At 40.1% G+C, this 25,824-nt stretch overlaps 1 protein-coding gene across 1 annotated transcript; it reads left to right on the plus strand.

Annotated features, from left to right (window-relative positions):
- The first annotated feature begins 6,436 nt into the window (after nt 1–6,436).
- On the plus strand, nt 6,437–23,426 carry LOC121632828 (integrin alpha-M-like). The gene is made up of 29 exons (XM_041974585.1): nt 6,437–6,540; nt 6,712–6,809; nt 7,050–7,120; nt 7,241–7,355; nt 8,836–8,963; nt 9,446–9,588; nt 11,041–11,191; nt 11,359–11,509; nt 11,829–11,902; nt 12,019–12,136; nt 12,303–12,439; nt 12,521–12,667; nt 12,770–12,979; nt 13,066–13,199; nt 13,412–13,554; nt 13,642–13,796; nt 13,916–14,041; nt 14,261–14,334; nt 21,177–21,318; nt 21,399–21,497; nt 21,573–21,652; nt 21,730–21,816; nt 21,904–21,973; nt 22,083–22,181; nt 22,306–22,386; nt 22,487–22,597; nt 22,721–22,834; nt 22,915–23,034; nt 23,250–23,426. Exons 3-29 carry the CDS (start codon nt 7,070–7,072, stop codon nt 23,337–23,339), a joined length of 3,150 nt encoding a protein of 1,049 aa, XP_041830519.1. The 5' UTR covers nt 6,437–6,540; nt 6,712–6,809; nt 7,050–7,069; the 3' UTR covers nt 23,340–23,426.
- Nucleotides 23,427–25,824: the final 2,398 nt, after the last annotated feature.

A 25,824-nucleotide genomic window follows, 5' to 3' on the forward strand; every position in this document is an offset into this window, starting at 1 on the left:
CATTTAATTTCACTGTGTTTATCAGGGTTCCTGTGAAGCTCGGTAACAAAGATATTTGGGTGGATTTGAGCAGTCTGCAGGTAAATATAGAGAAACCTTTAATTACTAACCTTAAAAAAGCCTTAAATGTATCTTAAACATGGCAGTATGTGGTGAAATGAGGAGCAGTTCCAGTAAAGTGACATAAATCAACTTTATTGTCAGATTGCAGACTGTCAACGAGACAAAGATGAAGAACCTGTTGTCACTGATATTATTGCTCAGATAAAGGAAAATAAATTAGTGGTAAGTATGTTTTTATAATGTGCCTGTTTAAATGTATATGTTAATAAATGTCCACTTCACTGCAGCTTTCTATGCATGTGTCCACCACAGGACTGCTCTGTAGCCAAGTGCAGAGTGTTTAGGTGCAGCCGGTTCATGGGAAGAAAGGAGAGTAAGACGTATACAATCTCTGCCAACCTTAGTTCAGCATGGATAGAGCAGGTAAATATGAACTGAATGTGGTAAGTGTAACTGGTCCTGATTACAGAACCAGTAGCCAGCTCTTATGAAATTTAACAAGAATAAAAATCTGATTAAATTATTGTTCCACATGTCTTGTCTCAGATTGGACTTCCATCTGCCAAATTCCTCTTAACCAGCACGGCCAGTCTGGAGTACGACAGAGACCAGTACATCTTCTACTCAACAGCAACTAATAACAACCCACCTGTTCACAAAGTGAATAAACATTACTCTCTTTTAAGATTTGTATTATTTAATTAAACAGCTTGAATTAAGCAGAACTCTGTCTCTTCACCTCCCAGATTGAGACAGAGGTAGAAGTGTATCCTGTACCAGATTTCACCAAAGAGATCGTAGGAGGTTCTCTGGGAGGGTTGGCTTTTCTAGCTCTACTCACTGCTGGTCTGTATAAGATGAGACACTTGATGTTTTTGTTTTATTTATTTATTTATTATTATTTTTTTTATTATTTTGCCATTAAATTATGGCCAGTGATTACCACTTTGTGTCTTCTCTTCATTTGAAAATGCAATATGTAATAATTCTTGATCTGGTTTATCTCCTTATATCTTTTTTGGTACCACATAAATATAATATAATTTCTTCATATAACTCATGTTTTTTTTTCTCTCTTCATAGGCTGGATTTTTTAAGAAGAAATACAATCAAATGCTTAAGAAGACGGAGCAACAAATGGGGCTGAAAGAAATGCTCTCACAGGAGAATCATAATAATAAAATATTCTGTATTTTACAGACACCAGCTGTTTCCCACATCCATTTGTAACATAGTAATATGACCACAAAACAAAAGCCAATTTGATTCCTAGGCAAAACTAGGAATATTAAGTGCCCATCAGGTGCCAGCTCAGAAAAATCTGTTTATTTTTAAGTAATTCAGATTTAACTGAATCACATTTATTTCTTTAAACTTAAAATTGTAATTACATGAAAATCCTGGTATGACCAATTTCATTTTCAGCTTGTTTTATGTTATTATTTGGAACATTTTTTACATTGAAAGCTGCTTCCTAAATGTGATTTATTGTCCAGAGGAGTCTTGCTTGAACCCTGAAGGTGAAAAGAATGTGAGTTGCTTTCTTCTGTAATAAATTGTAATATTTTATATTTAGCTAAGTGTTTTTAAAATTAATCAAATGTACATTTAGTTTAAGTTGCACTGGTATTTATTTAAAAAAATAAATTTTTGTAGAAGAATAAAAATTAAACAAGCAAAAAGGTTTAATGGAGAGAAAAATAAAAACAAATGAAATGGTTGTCCTGCATTTAGGAAGAGTCCGTAATGAGCACATTTGGAAAAATACTTTACTGGATAATTAGTTTACAACATAGTTTTCCTATAAACAGGGAAGCTGGAGCCTGACCCAGCAATTTGCAGGCGAGAGGCAGGATCCACCCTGGACAGGTCGCCAGTCCATCACAGGGCCGACATAGAGAGACAAACAACCATTCACGCTCACACTCACTGCTAAGCCAAATTCAGTGTAACCTACTAATCTAACATGCATGGACAGTGGGAGGAAGCCGGAGTACCTGGAGAGATCCACGCATACATTGGAATAACATGCAAACTCTGCACAGAAAGGCCACTGTTTCAACCTCCCCTAGCTGAGGGATGGTCTCTTATCAGGTCATGGAAAAATGTAGTTCTGGGTCTTGTTGGTATGGCAGATCAGGACAGGTAAAGCTGCTGCCTCCACTGAACGTAAATTCGACAAAGACTATCATCAGATTTATTGTAGGAACTGTTAAAAGACTAATAACTAATAACTTTGTCATATATTCTGGCACACACCATAAAGAACAAGAGAATTGGTTACCATAGCTATGCAGATGACACACTGATATATATTACAATGTCACTAGGACAGAGGCCCCATACAGGCTCTTGGTAAATGCAGTGAGGTGATTAATGACTGGATGTGCCTGAACTACTCTCAAAAACAAAACTGAGGTGATTGTCTTTGGCGCCAAAGGTCACCACAGAGCTTCAGTCTATACACCTAAAAACCACCAACCAGGCCAGAAATTTGGGTGTATTGATGGACTCAGACCTTTACTTTGAGAAACACATTAGGGGAATCACAAAGTCAGCGTACTATCAACTTAGGAACATATCATGGGTAAAAGATCTGATGTCTCAGCAAGACCTGGAAAAACTAGTCCATTCTCTCATCTTTAGTCGCCTTGATTATTGTGTTTTGACAGGTTCTACCTAAAAAATCAATTAGACACCTACAGCTTATTCAGAACTCTGCTGCTGGAGTCTTCACTAAGACCAAGAAAGTAGACCACATCAGTCCAGCTCTGAGGTCTTTACACTGGCTGCCTGTTTGTCAGAGAATAGACTTTAAAGTTCTGCTGCTGGTCTATAAAGCTCTGAATGGTTTAGGACCAAAATACATCAGTAACCTCTTGGCCCAGTATGAACCTATTAGAACCCTGAGAACCCAGCTGCATTCAGCTTCCATGCTCCACATGTCTGGAACAAACTCCCAGAAAGCCTCAGGTCAGCTGAAACACCCAGTTTATTTAAATCCAGGTTAAATACCCACCTGGTCTCTGCTGCATTACAATAGTTTTTATTTAGATATCCAAATCTGCATCTGGTGCCTTTAAGCTGGAATCTTTAAACTTGATAATGTTTTAATACTGTTTTTATCCACACTGGAACTTTATTTCTTGCATTTTATCTATTTTATTTGAACATTTTCTTTCTGTTTTTATTTAATTAATTTTCTTTCTTTTAATCTTTGTTTTTCTAATACACTTTTGCTGCTTTCTATACCCTGCTGTCATTTTTTATGTAAAACACTTTGAATTGTCTTGTACATGAAATGTGCTATACAAATAAATTTGCCTTGCCTTGACAATATTCCTGGAAGACTTGGCCAAGCAGTGCCATCCATAGCATAGGCTGCCTAAGGTTATTATTGCTATAATTGTTGTTATTAGTATTTCAATCATTGTGAATATTTAATAACAACATTGTCATTAATGTCGTTGCTATTTAATAATTATTTATAATTATTATTTATACTTAGACTCACTCAACACAGATATAGCACAAGAAAATTGATTCTGTTTTGAATTATATTTCCTTCTTTTTTAATCACAGACACAGTGCACTCGTCATGCTGCTGTAGATGCTATGGAACTATTGTAGAGCAGCCTCATGTTTTAATGATACAGAATCACAGCTGGATGATGTTGTTTAACACATTAAGTTTTAATCTGTTTGCTACATGTTTTGCTTGGAATCTGGACATGTAAATCTCCATCTGTCCAGATTCAATGAGAAAGTACTTGCTTGACCTCTAGAAGCTGCTTAGACAGAGAAGCCTTCACTCATATCTTCACCACTCATTGAAAAATGTAAGTTAATGTAATGTAAACCAGTTATTAGTGGTCTCTGATATCAAAAAGGACAAACCAAAATCTTGCCTATAGGGCACCAACGTGTTTGGGGAGAAATGGGGGGGCACTTTGCTCACTGTGCTCTGGTTAACCCTTAGTCCTGGCATAGCATACACAAACAGTATTTGGACTGAATGATAAGTATCTTTTACTAAATTGTCTCTTCCTCCACAGTTTCATAGGCTGGCAATAACTGCAATGTTTTAATTTTAGACTAAATATTCTATACTCCTTTACATTTTTCTTGGAGCTTTCTGCTTTCTGCTCTGCTGGTTCAGCTTCCGGCCACTTCAGTTTGGAGTCTTCACTGTGTCACTTCAGTTTTGCCACCGCTCTGGGGAGGACTACCGCTGTTTTGGCTCTGTGAAGCTTTCTGCTCTACCGGTTCAGCCTCCAATCTGGTCGCTTCAGTTTGGACGTGGGGTTGATTGCCGAATGGGCCGCCGCATGAGCTGCATTGACTGCCAAGCCCATAGACCTGGCCAAGCAGGCTTGTGTGGTTCTAACAAGTTGTTTAAGGGTTTTGTATAAATTTAGCTGCTTACTTGGATGCATTATTTTGTATTAATTTGTTTATTTTGGTTGCATTATTGTGTATTAATCTGTTTCTGTTTCCTAATTTGGCAAGTAATTTGGTCCTAAATGTGTTGCCCTAAAGTTAGGTTTTAATTGATTTTCCCTTTTTTTTTTTTTTTTGTCAAGTGCGGTGGGCCCAGGGCGGCAGTCCAATCCTTGGTGGTAGTTCACGACTCCCCTTCCTTGCTGTGTGTGTTTGTGTGTGAGTGTTAACACAGGTGACGACTTCCTTCCCCTATTTAGTGGTTGGACCTGCCGCATGGTAAGCCCTCGCCCTGACGTGGTTTCCCTCCTCCACCTCAGGGCACCCATTTCTGGACGTGTGTGTTTTATGATCTGTTTAAGTATTATTGTTTTGTTTGAATAAAACATATTTTTATATGATAACACCTCTCTGCCTCGTGGTATGTTAAGAATCTGTCTGTAAGATGGATGGGGTTGTGCTGTAGCGTGAGGTCCCTTGGTGGTGCAGTTGGTTGCCTCCTTGGGCTGTGCACCGCCCTCTCCGGTCCCATTATGTGCGTGTAGTAAATCAACAACAACAACAACAACAACAGAAAAACTATCCAAAAAGCGGAACTGTTGCTTATACTGAGAGGATGAAATCGTTCCTGTCAGTTGGTTAAGCATGAATCACCGTTGGAGCATCAGCTAAACAAAAGAGGATTCATCAATATTTATTAAAATTATTTTTTGGAAAGTTCTTTGCTTCTCAGCTTTAATTTTTTATACTAAACTTTTTGAATAAGGTTAGAGGATGGTGTAAAGCTTGAACACTTCTGTTAAAAAAAAAATAAAAAAAAAATGTGCTTGTATTGGAACTCTGCCCCTCCTTAGTTAGACCAAGCACATACTTAAGCAACGTGAGTTTTGCAATCTGCTTTCAGCATTTTCTTCTTGAAACTAGCTGAAAGCAGTTCCCTCTCACATTTTACAGGTAAATTTCTTTGATATCAGAGGATACATCACCGTTTTGGCTATTTTCCATGAGAATTACACAATGGATAAGATCATCGCAGCTACACTTTTATTTTCAGGTAAGTAAATATTTTGGCAACTGTTGGTTACATATTTGCAACTTGCCAGAAACAAAACCACATCCATTATGAATGATAATTAGAAACAGTAAGAATAGCAGCTTTTAATGTTCAATTTTATAAAGATTGCTACTTGTTACTCTTTAGACACGTCCTGTCTATCCTCTGCTGATCCTGCAGTGACCCTAGATCTATAATCTGCCACTGGTGAACTAGTGCACTTCATTATAAAATAAGGAGACAACAATTAACTTTAAGACAGAAAAACTTAGAGTGGGCCACTAAGAAAACAAAAAGCAGAAGTTGAGGGTTTCGTTCTCCAGAAACCATTATGAAATATGACAATGATCATTACACTTCAAATGATAACTGCTTCAATATAGCAACAAAATCAATATTTTTATTATGTTTAGCTGATGTCAGCAGGCAACAGGTTAATGCTAAAGGTTTCTGATGATGAGATAAAATTCTCATATAATAATGACTATAATTAGATGTTGTTTGTGAACATAAAATCCCCATGTGTTTGCAAATATCAGTATTGTTTCAGTTCCATTTTCTGTGCCTTTTAATTATTTAATTATTTTTATTTTTACTTTGAAGAACATCAGGAAATATAAATTGGATTCATCAGGAATGTCAGAGAAACTACTTCAAAACTGAACCTACAGGATGTTTTTATTATAATCGCTTTGAACTGCTGTGCCCTGAATTTAGGAAGTTGTGGCTATATTGTTTCCTAGCAGAATTTTCATTAGTGGTAGAATTCTTTTTACATTTGTAAAATTACAAATATACAATTTTAACAATGTAATTCAAAACAGTTACATTGTGATTTTAAATTAGATAAATATTGTGGATATTTTTCTTCATTTTTCAGTGTTAAAAGCTGCACTTTGTTTCAACATTGACCCTCTGGCTTGGAAGTCCCTGCAGAATCCTGCTGCAGGTTTTGGCTACCAGGTGGTGCAAAGACGATCAGAGTGAGTCAGAGGGTACAATATAGTCTGTTACAGCTGCCATGTCTGTTTGCAATTTTTTCTCCTAACTTGCAACTCTCTAATATACACACTTCAGTGTAAGAAGATAATCTAGCTTTCTAACAGAAAAAATGTCTCAGTCCTCAATTGTTTGTCTTTTTTTTATTACCCTAGTTTTCTCATCAGTGCACCTTTGGAACAGTTTTCAGCAAATCTAAGGGGTCAGATATTTAGGTGCACCACGGAAAGATGCCAAAGTCTGCAGGTTCCAGGTAGGAAACCATTCATTTAGAAAAGTAGACAGAATAACCTTTTAATGACATTTTGAATGGCATTTTTCCACCAAGGGGGACATATTTATACAAATCTGACTCAGGTGGGGCTGAGGTATATACTTACTGTTGTTTACATTTTACATTTCTTTCTTTCTTTCTTTCTTTCTTTCTTTCTTTCTTTCTTTCTTTCTTTCTTTCTTTCTTTCTTTCTTTCTTTCTTTCTTTCTTTCTCCACAGTTCCAGAGTTTGCAGTCAACATGTCTCTTGGTTTGACGATGGCAAGTGATCCTGACACAGAGAACACTCTAGTGAGTCTGGTGATAAAAATCCTCTGAAATATTTTTTCTTGCAATTTGAAACAGTGTTGTTAAAAGAAACTGAAATTAGTTGAGCTGTCAATAAAATGTGGCTTTGTAATCTTTTTCCAGGCATGTGGTCCAACCATTCCTAAAGACTGCAAAAGTATCACCATGTACAGTGGTGTTTGTATTCAGATCGACAAATCTAATAAGTTTGGATCATCTGTCCCATCCTCCATTGAAAGTAAATACAATGTATCTATCTATCTATCTATCTATCTATCTATCTATCTATCTATCTATCTATCTATCTATCTATCTATCTATCTATCTATCTATCTATCTATCTATCTATCTGTCTATCCATTTCTCTCTCTCTCTCTCTCTCTCTCTCTCTCTCTCTCTCTCTCTCTCTCTCTCTCCATATTCATATGCTACAAAAGTCCACTAAGTTTGGGGAGGTGTGAAAGCACAAAATAAACTCTGATCTGAACTCAGATTAAAGAAGGGAACTTGGTCAACCTACAAACACAGATCTTGGTCTGTTGCAAGTAAACCAAATACAGGAAGCGGACTATAACGCAAAGGTTACTATGGGTTCAAAGCAGGGCGTTGTGGGTAAACACAACCAAAACATACACATGTTTAGGATGATAGGTGGCTCTGGTATCAAGAAATGGCTCATGGTCAGATGTGGATCAAAGCAGTTAAAATTCTGAAAGAAATATGGTCAACCAAAGTCTGCGAGGATCTGATGTCGCTCCATGTTTTGCTATGATACGGTGGGAAAAAAAAGTTGTCCTGCATTAACTAACAGATGAAACAGTTTTCTTCTTTGTTTGTGTGTCTAATTGTCTCCTTTAGTAATTATTGATGCAGCTGTGCCTCTGGCAAGGAGGGGAACACATTATTCAAAAGGTCCGGTTTGTTTGAGGATGTGCAGTGTGAAAGCAAACTCGGCCTGGAAGAATGTCACCCCACCCAGAGACAGACAGCTAACTATCCTGGTGTCAATGCACCCTAGACTTCTTTTAATCGTACACTGACATTTAATATTTACATTCCTCAAACTGTTGTTGTACTTCAACAACCATAGCCTTCACACCTTTTTTCCCCAGTCGGGAGCGTTACCTTGCAGCTCCACTGAAAGAGTTTAAATTATTTTAAAAAGGCAATTCAGCTTGGTGGTATTAGCTATCGCACCTTGTTTGTGGGTAAGAATACAGCCTGTCAAGGTTGAAGCTAGGACCCAAGGAAGAGAGATCTCGGTAGGAATTCAGTGAGCAGTTTATTGAGACAAGTGGTGACAGGTCGGATGGGTTCCTTGTAGGTCGAGGCGGAGAGCGGGCAGACAGGGTCCATGTGAGTCAGCTGCAGTTTCCAGGCAGGGTGCTTGGGAGAGAAACACAGGCAGGTCAGAACACAGGTAAAGCAACTTCAGACTCAGAAGAGAAATCGGCTGGTTACCACTAGTAGTAGCAACGATCCAGCGAAGACTGAAGGTCAGCCAGGAACCTTTATGCAGGTGACGTGATGAGCCCGATTCTCCTCAGCTGTGCAGCCTTAACCATAGGATCCGCCTCACATCCATATACTGTAAGGGAAAAGGGGCGGAGGAAGCCCCAACGTGTGGAAACCCATGACACAGCCGAATACAAGGATTACTTAATAGGAAACTGTGCTTACTTCTGTTCAGACATGGATTTGTCTCTTCTTTATAACAGATTGCAGATCCCAAGCTGACATTGCATTTCTGTTAGATGGCTCAAGCAGTGTATATAAAGACGACTTTGTGACTATGAAGACTTTTGTGACAAAACTGATCGAGTCGCTGCTGGGAAAAGATACACAAGTAAGCTCATGTTCATGTTTTTCCCATTCTGAATAACTGAAATAACACACACACACACAAAGAGAAAAAGTCCTGCAATCCATTAATATGATCCTTTGTTTTTAATAGACAAGGTCCTTTCTATCAGATATAACTCTAACCATAATATTTCTTTTGGATATTTTGATAGACAGAAAAACTGAAATCTTCCTTCATGGTATGAAAGTGAGAGCCCATAGAGGACTTATGTCTGACCAAACTACAGAACAAAACAATATTATTTTCTTGAGAGAATTTATAAATGTAACATAAATAAATGTAACAGTCACCATTTATTCAACAACAATAAAAGTTAAATAAGCATATGTGAAAATGTGAAAAGCTAACTGTCTTTTACATATGTCCAATGCTTTTTGTTAATATATTTTCTTTACTGATTTTACTGGATATTGTCACTTTTAAATATACATATTTTTTTCTTTTTCATATGTTTACTTTTGCAGTTTGCCATTGCCCAGTTCTCCACATACTCCACCATCCATTACAACTTTAATGAATTCGATGCTAAGAAATGGCGAGCTCAAATTGAAAATATAATGCAGCTTCAAGGATCAACTTACACGGCTGAAGCAATTACAGCTGTTGTGTAAGTGCTTCTGTCATTCTGGTTGGCAAATGTATAACATAATTTAATGCTGTAAAAATGTGTAGAGAGGAAGTTAATAATGGTTTGTTCAAATGTGCAAGAGTAGACAAATTGGCAAGTGTGTCAGATGACTGTACAAAATAATAATAATAAAAAAACTAACAGGATGCAGAACCAAAAGTTATCAGATGTGCAAAAACAGCATTCTGTCCACGCCCTTCCCTGTTCTCCTGGGGTGAGCTACTGAGCAGTATGATGAAATGTGTCAGGAGTTATCAGAATAACTAGTGTGGCATTTCATCAGTTAAGTTTGAGTTGGTGTTAGTGATGTGCGGATAAAGAAACTATAATATTAAGATCTTCTTAAAATTAATCCCCCATTGGTAGGAAATACTTTTTCTGCCGGCCAAAGTCATGTGTAAAATAAGGTGCAGTGCAGCAGCGCAGCGTCATGCCGATCACTCACTCAGTACTCATTCAGTCTGGTGTGAAACTAAACAGCAACTGTGTTGTATAATGTGTGTGGGAAGACAAAGCGGTGATGTAGCAACCCTTACCTACACCTTAAACGAATCAATCATAACACAGTATATAATTAAATTATAATAAGGAAGAGGAGGGGACAGGGTTAGGGACTGCAAGAGTGAGACAGACGCCAGTTTTGGAGTCCTTTGATGCTGCAGGCAGGTACCAACCACTGCTCAGGTATGGAGGGAGAAAATGTGGAGCTGTGTAGCACTAATGCTCAGTTTTGATTGTGATTTACATTGGTCTGCTAGGTTTAGGTTTTTGTGTTGATGTTACAACAACAATAGTTCCCCTCGTTCTTGAAATTATTGTACCATGTTTAGTTATGTATATTATTAAAAGTGATTATGAAATAAGTAAATGCTACAATAAATAGATGTATGAGCTTACATCAATTTAACAGCCTAGATTAAAAATAAAATATGGCTGAAATAATTTAATAGATAGGATAGCTAGACAACATCATTAACTGAATATTTTAGTGTTGACAAACATATGAAATAATTGTGGCATTTATATATTTATTTATTCATTTTACTGGTTAATTCCCCTCAGTTTAGCCTGCTTTGAAAGTGATGTTCCAATATTAAGTTTGTATTAGGTGTTGGTATCGGATCTGTATCCCTGATATTGGCATGAATTATACGTGGTATCAGAGCAAAAAGAAAATCAGTGGTATCGCACATCACTAGCCTGTATATTTAGAAATGTCAAAAGACAAACTATTTAATAATATGGATAGTATTTGCCTCTTACAAACTAATTGGATAGGCTCCGGCATCCCTGCAACCCCAATTAGAATAAGCAGTATAAAAAAAGAATACATTTGTATGGATAAAAACCACTTAAATTAAGTCAAAATCTTAATGGTGTAAATGTGCCACTGTGCAAGAACATTTATTGAATGTTAAAATTATTTTTCAGGAACAATGTCTTCTCAAGATCTGGAGGTTCCAGGTCAAAGGTGAAGAAAATGTTGGTGGTCATAACAGATGGAGCGTCTAATGACCATGAAGACTTACAAGAGGCTATACAAAAAGCTGAATCTAAAAGTATTGTTCGCTTTGCTATTGGGGTAAGTTGTAAAAAAAAAACAAAAAAACAAAGAAAAAAACAAAAAAACAAAAACATGCATTAGGATCATAATATTTATTGCCTTTTATTGACATTACTTTAAAATATTCCGCTGGCTTTAAATTTAATTTCTGAAGAACATCTCAAATATTTCTTTTAAATCCATAGGTTGGGGAGGCATCTACAAATTCTACAGCATTAAATGAACTGAGGATCATTGCATCTAAACCTGAAGAAAACCATGTTTTTGAAGTGGAGACCTTTAATGCACTTGAGAAGATTCGACAGAATTTGCAAGAGAAAATCTTTTCTATTGAAGGTAAACGTGTTATCTTACTTAGCTTATCATACAGTTGTTAAATTTTCAGCTAAAATTGTTGTATTTGGTCTGCTTGCAAAAACAGGATAATGAATTTTTTTTATTTAAGATGAAAAACAAGCACATATTACTCTGATCCATGACTTTTTAAATCTATATGTTTTATTGTAGAAAGGACTTTCAAGTAATAGTGCTGTAAGTTTTGATAAACTCATAAACTCACTGTGTACAAGCCTAAAATCAGTTTACATGCAACGTATAGCATCATGCATCATTAAATAACGTGAGCTTTTTTTGTTTGTTTGTTTTTATTTTACAGGATCACAAACAGATGGAGAGTCACTGACACTGGAAATGTCTCAAGAGGGATTCAGAGCGGCTTACGTGCCTGGGGTAAAATCACTGGATATTACCTGAATAACATAGTCTTACAAAGTTAAAGAAAGAATGTAAATTAATAAAAGATTTAGACTTTTATTTTGTCAAATGCATTTCTGTCAAACCTGCAGGGAATCGAAATGGCTGTTGTTGGTGCTAATCAGTGGAGGGGAGGCTATAATCAATACAGAGGACACACACTAACAGGGTCATATGAGCCCATGGCTATGGAGCCTGACAGTTATCTAGGTCTGAAGTAATTACACTTAAACAAAACAACATTTGAAAGTGCATGTAAACACTCTACAGCTCTCTTACTAAATCTGCAGTAGGAGAGCTAAAAAAATCTTCAAAACTTTGTCTGCACTGGCAGATATTCGCCAATGCTTTTAACGACATCATCATTAAATTGTAGGTTACTCCATGGCTGTGGCTACAGCTGCAGATGGACAACTGACCATCATTGGTGCTCCAAGATATCAACACAGAGGAGTTGTGATGGTGGTTTCCAGAGACAAAGACAAACAAAAACTTGAGCCAAATCAACATGAGGTGAGAATTTACCACTAAGATGGTGCTGAAAGAATTAAAACACATTATGATATTTATTTCATAAAATGATTTCTTTCACAGATCCAGATTGGTGAATATTTTGGGGCAGAGGTTTGTACCATGGATTTGAATTTTGACAGCTACACTGATCTAATCATCATATCTGCTCCGATGTACAAGGACTCTGATCGAGAGGGACGAGTTTATGTTTGCACATTGACCCACTTGGTAATTAGCAGCTTCATCTAGAGACATTCAGTCAATTTACTTCTTATAATTTCTTCTTTGTAATAAGCCTGAAACTCTCCCTCTTCCTGACATGTTCACCAGAATGTCGAGTGCCATTTTGAGTCTCCATTAGTACTAAAAGGGGCTGCTGACAGAGGAAGGTTTGGGTCTTCTCTCGCTGTTCTGCCTGATCTAAACAAAGATGGATTTAGTGATTTGGCAGTTGGAGCACCTTTGGAGAACAATGGTCAAGGCAGCATCTACATATTCCATGCTGAAGGAGGCCAAAGAATCAATCCTGCTTACTCACAGGTGAGCAAGTGTAAAAGTTAATAAAAAGCTGAAAAAATTTCTTCCATTTTCTACTTTTATTAATTAAATAATCTACTGTTGCACAGAGAATTGCTGCCTCTGAGGTTCAGTCAGGACTAAAGTTCTTTGGCATGTCGATCAGTCAGTGGAGTTTAGATCAGAGTGGTGATGGTCTGCCTGACTTAGCGGTGGGTTCAAAGGGCACAGTTGTCTTACTAAGGTGAGTCATAGGTAGTGTGATCTTGCATAATCTGTGCCAAATTTACTTTTTGTTTCTTAACCTCAAATTATGTTTATATCAGTGAAGTTTTGTGTGAAATTACTAGTTGTCATTTATATTTCTGATAAATGATCACAAAGCCTAAAGATGTTTACTTGTCTTGTAATACTCACTGCTGGGTTGACATTGTCTTACAATGATGTCCTTTCTAGATCAAGGCCTATAGTGATGGTGGAAGCAACTGTGTCCTTCAACCCAAATGAAATCCCAACTCAAAATGTGAACTGTTCAAATCCCCTGGAGAACCAAGCTGAAATCTGCTTTATTATGAGCAGACACTCTAAAGTGAACACAGGTTAATCTATCTCCCACTTTTTTCTTTTTCCTTGACATATTTATATGTTTGTTCATTTCTGCATGAAAGAATTCTGGTATGTTTCAGCTCAAGCACAGATTAATTACACTTTTACGCTGGATGCTACCAGGAAGACCCCAAACAACCGAGCTTACTTCCAAGAGAACCTACGAGAGGAAACTGGATCACTTGTTCTGGACTTAAGTGACCAAAAGTGCAACATTTTAAAATTCTTTATTAAGGTAGGGCCTAATAAGATGCAAACATCTAAATTCAAATAAAACAGATTTAGTAAGTTGAAAAAGTATTCTTCTAGTTTGAATCATACCTTTCAATAATTTTCCCTTCTCTCTTGTTGCAGGCTTGTCCAGAAGATATTTACAATCCACTTGAGAACGAGCTCAGATTCACTTTCGTCGGTTTACCTTCTGACACAAATCTTAAACCAAGTCTCGCCCAGCAGGCTCAAAATACGAGCTTTCATCCTGTGAGTAACTTTTAAACATACTTCATTAACTTAAGATTTCCATTAACAGCTTTTTCTTTTTGTTTTCTGAAATCAGCCTTCAGCATAATTGTTATTTTACATGAAACCAGTTGAAGAGCTTCACAGTGATCTGACATGTCGAGAGAGCCACTATAAATCCTAAGCAGTGTTAATTTATTATTACCTTCTGATCTAATGTGTGTATCATATTTTTTACAGTTAAGGTTTGCAGTCAACTGTGGTGCTGATGAGAAATGTGTTGATAATCTGAAAGTGGACTTCAACTTCACCAGGTGAGGATGAGTTAAAAAAGGCAAACTTTGCTAGTTTGCTTGGTGAAGTTTTATCTTTTTCTACATGTACATAGAGATGATTCAAACTGCTACAAAAAGTGGAGCTGCTGTTGTTCTACTCTTTGTCTGAGTTCAGGGGACAAACAAAACAAAGATTTGTGTATGCAAAAAATACATTTAACATCTACTTGAGTTTTTTAAATTGAAAGAATAAATTAAACTTAGCTTAATGCAACAGAAGTTGCCCTATGGCCACGTTTGCCCCAGAACTATCACATCTCCCTGTTTGATGCTTCCTTATCATAATGATCATAAAGGTTTTGTCTCTTGAACTGTTAACAGCAATGCAAACATTTGTAATGGTGTCTCCCTGAGGACCCGGAAATTCAGCCACACACAGTGATAGATTCCAAGAAAGTAATTTATTTAGTCTGGGTAATGGAGGAGATGAGCAGGGTTTGGTCCAGTAGGAAGCGGTGGCGCCTTCCTCAGGTAAAGCAGGGAATATCCTGAAAGGGCTCCAGAAACAGTCAGTATGATCCACAATCCAAACGAGCAGAGATTTAAGAAGCCAAGAGTCATAAACAGGGGTAGCAGGCAGACTACTTAGCTGGGGCAGGCAAATATCCGTGGTCGTTCCAAAACAGGTCAAAATCCAGGAGATCACAAGGCAGGAGCAGTCCGACAGGGGGTGAGGCAAGAGAAGTCCAAGGGCCGTAACTGGGTCAAACACAGGAATCAGAAAAGAATAAACGCTGGACATCAACAAGGGAAAACAATGCTGACCATCTGGCAGGGAAGCAAGGACTGGAGTGAGCTTAAGTAGGGAGGGGAGCAGGTGAAGAGAGTGAGCAATCAGGATTGCCACAGGTGGAGCAGATGAGCATGATGAGGGACTGGAGGCCCAGCAGAGCAGCAACCATGACAGTACCCCCCCCTTCAAGGGCCGGCACCGGACGGACCACCAGGCATGGCGGGATGAGAGCGATGGAAATCCCGGACCAAGGTACGATCCACAATGAAACGTGAGGGAATCCAAGAGCGCTCCTCCGGCCCGTAACCCTCCCAGTCCACGAGATACTGCAACCCACGGCCACGGCGCCGGGAGCGGAGGAGGCGCCGGACAGTGTAGACCGGACCCCCATCAACGAACCGGGGGAGGAGGGGGCGCGGAGGCGGGAACCAGGGGAGAAGAAGCGACAGGCTTGATCCGGGAGACGTGGAATGTGGGATGTATCCTAAGGGTCCCGGGAAGTTGCAGACGAACAGCTACTGGGTTAACAATCTTGGAAATGGGGAAGGGACAGATAAAACGAGGTGCCAGCTTACGGTTTTCCACACGTAATGGGAGATCCCTAGTAGACAGCCAAACCTCCTGGCCAACTCGGTAGGTGGGAGCAGGAATCCGTCGCCGGTTGGCGGACCTGGAATGGACGGCAGAGGTGGTCAATAGAGCCCGGCGGGCACGCCGCCACACTCGCTGACAACGGAGGGCGGCAGCATGAGCCGAAGGTACCCCAGCCGTCTTCTCCTGAACCCCAAACACAGGGGGTTGATAACCAAAAACATAAGGGAGACAGCCCCGTGGCACTGGAGGGAAGAGAATTCAGGGAAAACTCCACCCAGGGCAAGTTCTGAGACCAAGCAGAGGGGTCCTTCTCGCAAAGGATACGGAGCTTAGTCTCCACCTCCTGGTTGAGCCTCTCAGTCTGGCCATCTGTCTGTGGGTGGAATCCAGAGGAGAGGGCCACTTGAATGCCCAGGAGGGAGCAGAATTCTCCCCAGAACCTGGAGACAAACTGGGGGCCTCGATCTGAGACAATATTGACAGGAAGGCCATGAAGACGGAAAACCTCCCGGGACAGGATGACGCTGAGCTCCGTGGACGTGGGCAATTTGGGGAGGGGAACCAGGTGAGTCATCTTAGAAAAACGATCCACAATGGTGAGTATGACTGAGTGACCATTGGACGGGGGAAGACCAGTGATAAAATCCATAGACATATGGGACCAGGGCCGACTAGGAATAGGGAGAGGTCGTAACAGCCCCATAGGTGGACGACGTGAGGTTTTTGACTGGCAACAGAGTCGACATGCCATGACAAAGTCTTTGACATCCTGGGCCAGGGTACCCCACCAAAAACGAGCCTGGACCACAGACAGGGTCTTTCCCATACCCGGGTGACAAAACAGGCGAGAACAATGACAGAAGGATATGACCTCTGATACCAGGTGAGGGGGAACAAACAGACGATCCACAGGGCACGCAGCAGGCACCGGGTGGTGCTGATGGGAGCCAACAACTTTGCGCTCAATCTCCAGTCTGGTCGCTGCCAACCGCACGGAGGCTGGCAGGATGAAGTCCGTCGGATCCTCGGACTGTTCGGCCTCAGGTGAGTCGTGGAGTCGAGAGAGCGCATCAGGCTTAACATTCTTATGCCCTGGTCTGTAAGACAAAGAAAAGTTAAATCGCCCAAAAAACAAGGACCACCGGGCTTGTCTGGGATTAAGTCTTTTAGCCGTCTTTAGGTATTCCAGGTTTTTGTGGTCTGTCCATACAATGAAGGGCTCCTTGGCCCCCTCCAGCCAGTGTCTCCATTCTTCCAGCGCCAGTTTTACTGCCAGCAGTTCCCGGTTGCCCACATCATAATTTTGTTCAGCAGCAGACAGGCTCCTGGAAAAAAAGGCACAAGGATGAGTCTTATTGTCTGCATACCTCTGACTCAGGACTGCCCCCACTCCGGAGTTTGAGGCGTCGACTTCCACAATAAACTGACGTGATGGGTCTGGGGAGCAAAGCACAGGTGCAGAGGTAAACAGCTGCTTTAACTGTTTGAAGGCCTTATCCGCCTGATCCGACCAGAGAAACCTGCACCTGGTTGACGTAAGAGCATGTAGGGGTGATGAGATTGAACTGTAAGATCTGATAAACCGACGGTAGAAATTGGCAAAGCCCAAGAAGCGCTGGAGCTGTTTGCGGCTTTGTGGAACCGGCCAGTCCTTAACAGCTTGAACCTTACCAGGGTCCATGGACATGCCATTGGGGGTGATCACGTAACCTAGGAAAGAAGTCGAAGTCTTGTGGAATTCGCATTTTTCAGCCTTGACATAGAGTTTATTTTGCAATAAACGGAGAAGCACAGCACGAACATGTTCTTTATGGGTAGTTAAATCCTTGGAGAAAATCAGTATGTCATCCAGGTAGACAAAGACATACTGACCAACCATGTCTCTTAGTACATCATTCACCAATGACTGGAATACGGCGGGTGCATTTGACAGTCCAAACGGCATGACCAGATATTCATAATGCCCTGTAGGGGTATTAAACGCCGTTTTCCACTCATCGCCCTCCCTGATACGGACGAGGTGGTAGGCATTTCGCAGGTCTAATTTGGTAAAAATGGTGGCCCCCTGAATTTGATCAATCATAGGATCGATGTGGCGGTAGGGAGGTAGCACGATGTTTGTTAAATACTTCCCTGAGATCATGGTAGCACTGAGGGACGTCAGCTAGGCTAGGGTACACCTCTGGACCTGGCCTGGGATCTTCACATGGAGCGGTAGCTGTTCTGAGACAGGTGGACAAACAGTCAGGGGACCAGCCCATGATTTCCATATTGTTCCAGTCAATGTGGGGATTGTGATTCTTCAACCAAGATGCACCCAGAATGATCGGTACTTCGGGCGAATTGATAAGTAAAAAGGAAACCAGCTCACGATGATTACCCCCTATGACCAATTCCACTGGAACAGTTTCTTGGGTTATTTTATGCAAAACATGCCCATCCAAAGCCAAAACCTTAACAGTCCTAGAAGTGGGTTGAGTCAAGATATTAAGGGCTTGGGCTACTCCAATATCCAAGAATTCCGTGTCTGCACCTGAGTCAATGAATACAGAAACTGCCCTTTCCCGTTCGTTTATCATCAACTGAGCTGGTACAGAACACATTTCTGAGGTCTCTGGTGATTTCTTCTGACTCAGTAGGCGCCTCACTTCTCCCACTGAGTCTGTTCTTTTAAAGGACATTGGAGAGCTTTATGACCGAATCCTCCACAGTAGAGACACAGCCCCTCCTTAAACCTCCTTTCCTTCTCCTGGAGAGACAGCCGTGTCCGTCTGAGCGACATGGGTTCCTCCGTTTCCATGGGGACGAGGGAGCTGTGAGCGGGTTGGTCATGAGTCTGCTTACCCCCTGTGTCTGATTGATGGCCCAGATGAGAGCGCTTACGTTCCTCCTGCCGCTCCTGCAGTCGGAGATCGATGCGTGTGGAGAGAATCTCTAACTCGACCAGACTCTTCGGAGCATCCCGTGTAGCCAATTCATCCTTTATATCCTCTGCGAGACCCTGGTAGAATGCGTCGCAGAGTGCAGCATCATTCCAGAAACTATCTGCGGACAAGACGTGAAAATCAATTATATAGTCCGTGACTCGCCTCTTGCCTTGTTGCAGGGTTAATAACCCACGCGCCGCCTCTCTCTCCGGCAAAACTGGGTCAAAAACCCTGATGAGGGCTTTAGAAAAATCCCTGTATGAGTAGCAGAGAGGAGAGTCTTTTTGCCATTCAGCGGTGCCCCATAACTTAGCTCTTCCGGACAGCAATGACACCACATAGGCCACCTTAGCTCGATCAGATGGGAAAGAGGAAGGTTGCAGCTCAAACTGGATTTCACACTGAGTAAGAAATGGCCGACAATGCGACTGCTCACCGGTGAAGACCTCTGGTGGGGTTAATCGTGGTTCCCGAGAGGGCGGAACAGAACTGACAGGGTTGGTTGTAGGGAGCGGGGAAGTCTCCGACCGGGAGGGACCTGCAGGTGAAAAGAGATTTGTCAGCATTGACATGAGGTCCTGCATATTGGACTCCAGCTTGGTTATGGAAGATTCGACGCAGGAACGCCACTCCTGTGTGGGCGACGGGTCCATTTTGGCCAGATGGTACTGTAATGGTGTCTCCCTGAGGACCCGGAAATTCAGCCACACACAGTGATAGATTCCAAGAAAGTAATTTATTTAGTCTGGGTAATGGAGGAGATGAGCAGGGTTTGGTCCAGTAGGAAGCGGTGGCGCCTTCCTCAGGTAAAGCAGGGAATATCCTGAAAGGGCTCCAGAAACAGTCAGTATGATCCACAATCCAAACGAGCAGAGATTTAAGAAGCCAAGAGTCATAAACAGGGGTAGCAGGCAGACTACTTAGCTGGGGCAGGCAAATATCCGTGGTCGTTCCAAAACAGGTCAAAATCCAGGAGATCACAAGGCAGGAGCAGTCCGACAGGGGGTGAGGCAAGAGAAGTCCAAGGGCCGTAACTGGGTCAAACACAGGAATCAGAAAACAAGAATAAACGCTGGACATCAACAAGGGAAAACAATGCTGACCATCTGGCAGGGAAGCAAGGACTGGAGTGAGCTTAAGTAGGGAGGGGAGCAGGTGAAGAGAGTGAGCAATCAGGATTGCCACAGGTGGAGCAGATGAGCATGATGAGGGACTGGAGGCCCAGCAGAGCAGCAACCATGACAACATTTCCTCTGTGTGTACTGAAAGACCATCATTAAGCTTTTCTCCAATTTTGATGAACTGGAAGCTTAAATAGTGAGGAAAGTACTGCTTATTGATGTAGATGAAAATAAGAATGAAGAAAGTAATCCTAAATATTGAGTTTGGCCAAAGGTAATTCTTTCTATTTTTCTCTCTGAAAAAGAGTTATATGAATAAATTATAGGCTGGGTGTTAATTAGAGCACTGGCTTTTACTATCAGACATGAAACGATTAAAAGCCTGAAAAGCTCTCTGTTCAACTTAAAAGCAGGATTTAGTATTATTTATTTGTTCATATTATTATGATTTATTTGGATGACTATTATTACAAGAAGGTGAGTGGAAACAGTCAAAATGCTATATTACAAACTTAATGTAGTGAAATAATATTAAAATGAAGTAGCTTCTGTGTAAAATCACATCACATCTTGTTGTAAGTGGGGTCAGATTCTTAATGGAGCATAGATATGTTTAGTCCCTACAAATTTCTCCTACTGTACCGTGTTGTCTTGACTTGATGCCGTTTTTTCAACATTTGACAAACACAACAGGAGATTTTATCTTTTGGCTGTTAGTTTGTTAGTTTGGCAGCCATACATACATCACCCAGAACCAGATGAATGTTTATGGTCACCACTGTCTCCCTTCAACATGGCCCATGTTGCTGGGGAATAAGTAAAAGAGACAAACTTGCTGCACAAATCTGTGAATGGATTCCTCCTTACAGGTACCCCAACACAGACATTCAAGGATGTTTGCAAATCCAGGACATTCAGATGGCTTTAGATGCATGATTTTTAACATGATGATGAAGGAAATCATTATACCTAGTAATTAGGAGCCTGTTCATAATAATAATGGATTAGATTTATATAGCCCTTTTCAAGGCATCCAAAGCGCTTTACACTGTGTATCCATTATTCATCCACTCCTCACTCATACTTGGTGATGGTAAGCTACGTGTGTAGCCACAGCTGCCCTGGGGCAGGCTGACGGAAACGTGGCTGCCAATCCGCGCCTACGGCCTCTCCGACCATCACCGAACATTCATCCACATTCATTTACCAGTGATGCCAACACTGGAGGCAAAGAGGGTTAAGTGTCTTGCCCAAGGACACAACGACAGATGACTGTGGGAGTGGAAATTAAACCGCCAACCTTCCGGTCATTGGACAACCTGCTCTACCCCCTGAGCCACTGCAGCCCCTGTTAGCATTACTGTGGCTGCTTATGTGGAAACAATGCTGTTTGACATCAGTTATAATTTCCTCTGTTCATTCTTGTTAATCTTTATAAACTCTCAGGTCCTCAGTGATTGCGGTTGGCATTGATGGGCTTTTGGATGTGACGGTCTCTGTGGAGAACAGGGAAGAAAACTCATACAACAGTCTTATTATTCTCACATACCCAGCTGGGCTCTCCTACAGGAAGTTTTCAGCTCTGCAGGTCAGACATCAGGATCAAGTGTGTTTCATCTCTGATCAGCTGCTCTCCAAGTCACATCAATGCTTTGTCTTTTAATACAGGGAAGAATTCAGTGCAGCTCTTTGGACAGTGAAGATGGAGTAACTCGAGGAAAGACAGACTGCACTATTGACAAACCAATTTTCAAAAGCAACTCCAAGGTTGGTTTGTTGCACTGCTGCAGACTGTTGAGTCAGAAGAGGAGGCATCTGATCTCTGGTTTCTTTCATTTCCAGGCTGTCTTCATTGTCTCCTATGGGATTGGAGCCAATAGTCAACTTGACAGGAAGATCTTTGTCACTGCAAACGCCACCAGGTACAGTTCTTCAGCTGCAGGTGCAGCAACTTGGAATATGAATATTTTCTATAAACATTTCCATCTTTATCTTTCAGTGGGAGTCAGGAGCACTCCCCTTCAAGTGAACTCTACAAGAGGAAAGAGATGGATGTGAAATACAGCATCTTTGTTTCAGCTGAAAGGTCTGTGTTTCTTAGTTAAATCAAAATAAATTTAAAAGTGATGCTATTGTTTTGCTCCAGTATCTAATGTTTACAATGTCTCTTTAGCTCCTTTAACTACTGCAATTTCGCTTTTGGAACAAATAATTTGCAGAAACCAGTCCAACAATCAATCAAGGTGAAAGATTACTTCTTCCAGTAGTATCAGTACTATCTTCTAGTTTACTGCTATGTTTCAGACCTGATGCTTTATTACATCCTGAAACTTTTCTTTCTCACCTTCTCAGGTTACAAATAGCATCAGAGCATTTAATTTCACTGTGGTGATCAGGGTTCCTGTAAAGCTCGGTAACAAAGATATTTGGGTGGATTTGAACAGTCTGCAGGTAAATATAGAGAAACCTTTAATTACTAACTATAAAAAAGCCTTAAATGTATCTTAGACATGGCAGTATGTGGTGAAATGAGAAGCAGTTCCAGTAAAGTCACATAAATCAACTTTATTGTCAGATTGTAGGCTGTCAACGAGACAAAGATGAAGAACCTGTTGTCACTGATATTGTTGCTCAGATAAAGGAAAATAAATTAGTGGTAAGTATGTTTTTATAATGGGCCTGTTTAAATGTATATGTTAATAAATGCACATTACTGTCCACTTCACTGCAGCTTTCTATGCATGTGTCCACCACAGGACTGCTCTGTAGCCAAGTGCAGAGTGTTTAGGTGCAGCCGGTTCATGGGAAGAAAGGAGAGTAAGACGTATACAATCTCTGCCAACCTTAGTTCAGCCTGGATAGAGCAGGTAAATATGAACTGGATGTGGTAAGTGCAACTGGTTCTGATTACAGAACCAGTAGGCAGCTCTTATAAAATTTAACAAGAATAAAAATCTGATTAAATTATTCTTCCACTTGTTTTGTCTCAGATTGGACTTCCATCTGCCAAATTCCTCTTAACCAGCACGGCCAGTCTGGAGTACGACAGAGACCAGTACATCTTCTACTCAACAGCAACTAATAACAACCCACCTGTGCACAAAGTGATTATAAATTACTTGTTTTATATTAATATTTTTTAAAAAGCTTGATTTAACCAGAACTCTGTTTCCTCACCTCCCAGATTGAGACAGCAGTAGAAGTGTTTGATGTACCAAAGTTCACCAAAGAGATTGTAGAAGGTTCTCTTGGAGGGTTGGGAGGGTTGGCTTTTGTAGCTTTACTCGCTGCTGCTCTTTATAAGGTGAGACACTTGATTTTTTTTTCATTTAAATTTTTTTTTTAAATCTTTTTTATTAAGTTATTTCCAGTGATTACAGCTTAGTGACTTCTCTTCCTTTGAAAATGCAATATGTTAATAATTCTTTCATCTGGTTCAACTCTTCATCTGGTTATATATTTTTTGGGTACCACATACATATAATAATATTTCTTTATATAAATTTTTTCTTTTCATAGGCTGGATTTTTTAAGAGCAAATACAACCAAATGCTGAAGGAAGTTGAAGCAACAAATGAAGCTGAAAGAAGTGCTCTCACAGGAGAATAAAAAAAAAAAAAAAAATTCTGTATTTTACAGACACCAGCTGTTTCCCACATCTATTTGTAACATAGTAATATGACCTCATAACAAAAGCCTATTTGATTCCTAGGCAATGCTAGAAATAATGGATAGTGAAATCAAGCTTTACAGTTGTTGTTAAGTGCATATTTGGTGCCAGCCCAGAAAAAAATCTGTTTTCTTTTGTAATCTAGATTTAACTGGATCACATTTACCTTTTAAAATTAAAATTGTACATGAAAATGTTGGAATGACCAAATTAATCTTCAGTTTGTTTTTCTGTTTTTATTTACAACATTTTTTACACTGAAAGATCCAGAGGAGTCTTGCTCGAACCATGAATGTGAAAAGAATGTGAGCTGCTTTGTTCTATAATAAATTATAATATGTTATATTGACCTAAGTGTTTTCAATATGAATTTGTACATATATATGTGTGTGTGTGTGTGTGTGTGTGTGTAAGGGATAATGCCTGACATGTTGCAATTATCATAAATTAATGGACGACACAGAGGACGGTTGCCTATGCGAAGTCCACTAATTTATGATAATGGCCACCTCGGAGGGCATTATCCCCCTTATACCATAATCCCTTAAGAAAGAAAAAAATATTAAATAAATTATTAATGTGTTAATGTTGCTTTTTACTGGTAAATCATAAGCTTTGTACAAGAAGCGGCTGAGTGGACTATTTCGTTGTGACGTGTTGCCAAGGTCTTCTAACACAGAACCTGCAGCTCAGTCGGCCGCAGACGTGACACAAACATTTCAGAGGGCGGGTGCTGTTAGTTTCCAGAGGATGGTGCAACATTTTGTTTCAAACAGTCATCGTCCACAGATAGTTTCCTACATCGTTCAATAAGCCTGCAGGTTTCTTTCATAGCAACGCTGTCACAGACATGATCTGGCGTGTCTCCAGCGGTGACTCTTAACCGGCTCTGACACAGAACCTGCAGCTCGGCCTGCCACAGCTGTTATATTACACCTGATCAGTGGAGAGAAGAGAGATGATTGCTTAACGTTATGTTACGTGACACAAAATGTCATTTCAGAGGGCGGGTGCAGCTCTTACAGCTTGTGTGTGCCCAGAGGATGGTGCAACATTTTGTTTTGAAACAGTCAAAGTCCACAGATAGTTTCCTACATGTTTAATAAGCCTGCAGGCTGCTTTGATCTGGCGTGTCTGCAGCCTGGCGTCTTAGTTTCTCTTGCCACGGTTACCAACTGCCGTTTAAATCAGCGCAATAATTTACAGCAATAAGGCTATTTGGCCGGAACTTCTTTTGTAGGTGTCCATTATCACTTTTTAATGGACACCCTCCAGCCAATCAGAATTGAGTTTTCACCCAGACCATGGTGTATATATATATATATATATATATATATATATATATATATATCAAAAAGAAAAAGAAATTGTAATATGATCAATGAATGTATGAATGTATCTTTCTATTCTAATATGCATTTTGTATTCATTTGGTTTGAATATTTCCTTTTATTATATAGTGTTTTTAAACAACATTTTTCTTTTTTACTCATAGGGTGGATTTTTTAAGAGCAAATACAAGGATATTAATAATGAAAAAGGAGGACCAGCAGAGACAGAGCCTGATGGAGATGCACCTGCAGAAGGAAAAAATCTAATTCTGTTTCATAAAAACCACTTGCTTTCCACTTGCAGTTTCCATACGTATTAGTTGACTGTAGCTGGTCACAAAACAAAACCAGCCCAACTTCTCATTTCCGGAAGTGTCTATAGAAATGTCTGTGCCTGCACATTTTATTCAGTGAAGTTAACAACCTGCTTTTTCAATAATGAAATCTCACCTTATTCACCACTTGTCACATAGTGGGACCCAAGGAGCAGACAATACTAAAGTGAAAGTTCAGTGTAGTTTAAACAGGAATTAGAAGCAGTGAATGAAATTAAGTTCCACTGAACATGGCAGAATGGGTGAAAAGGCAGACTGGTACTCCAGATAGAGAGTACCAGTTTCAATTTTCAAGTCTGGTTTTCAGAGATGGAGAATGTGATCCAAGGAACTGCCTCAGTAACAATGTGAATGCAGGTGTGGCTCAATGGAGGGTGATCTTGGAAAGGTTTCACTCTGGCAACAGCAGGTCCTTAATGGCAACTGGTGGAAAGGCTTCAGCAGGTTTCCAGAGGAATATTGCTTTTACTTGTGAGGAGAATGTGAACTGCTACCTACAATTAAAATGTAATGTATGAACAAAGTGTTCCTTTGGTGACTTAAATGTAGACTAGGGTTGAGCTGCACTGGTATTTATTTCAGTAAAATTGGATTTGTTTTGTCTTAGAAAAAGAAAATTACAACAAGATATTTATTGGAGAGAAGAATTCAAACAAAGTTCATTTAGGAAGTTTATATAGTACATTTCGAAAGACACCTTCTGGATAACTAGTTCACAGAACTATTTTCTTTTTAATGAGAGCACTTCTGTGAAAACA

The sequence above is a fragment of the Melanotaenia boesemani genome, chromosome 21, assembly GCF_017639745.1.
Source record: "Melanotaenia boesemani isolate fMelBoe1 chromosome 21, fMelBoe1.pri, whole genome shotgun sequence".
Taxonomy (NCBI): Eukaryota; Metazoa; Chordata; class Actinopteri; order Atheriniformes; family Melanotaeniidae; genus Melanotaenia; species Melanotaenia boesemani.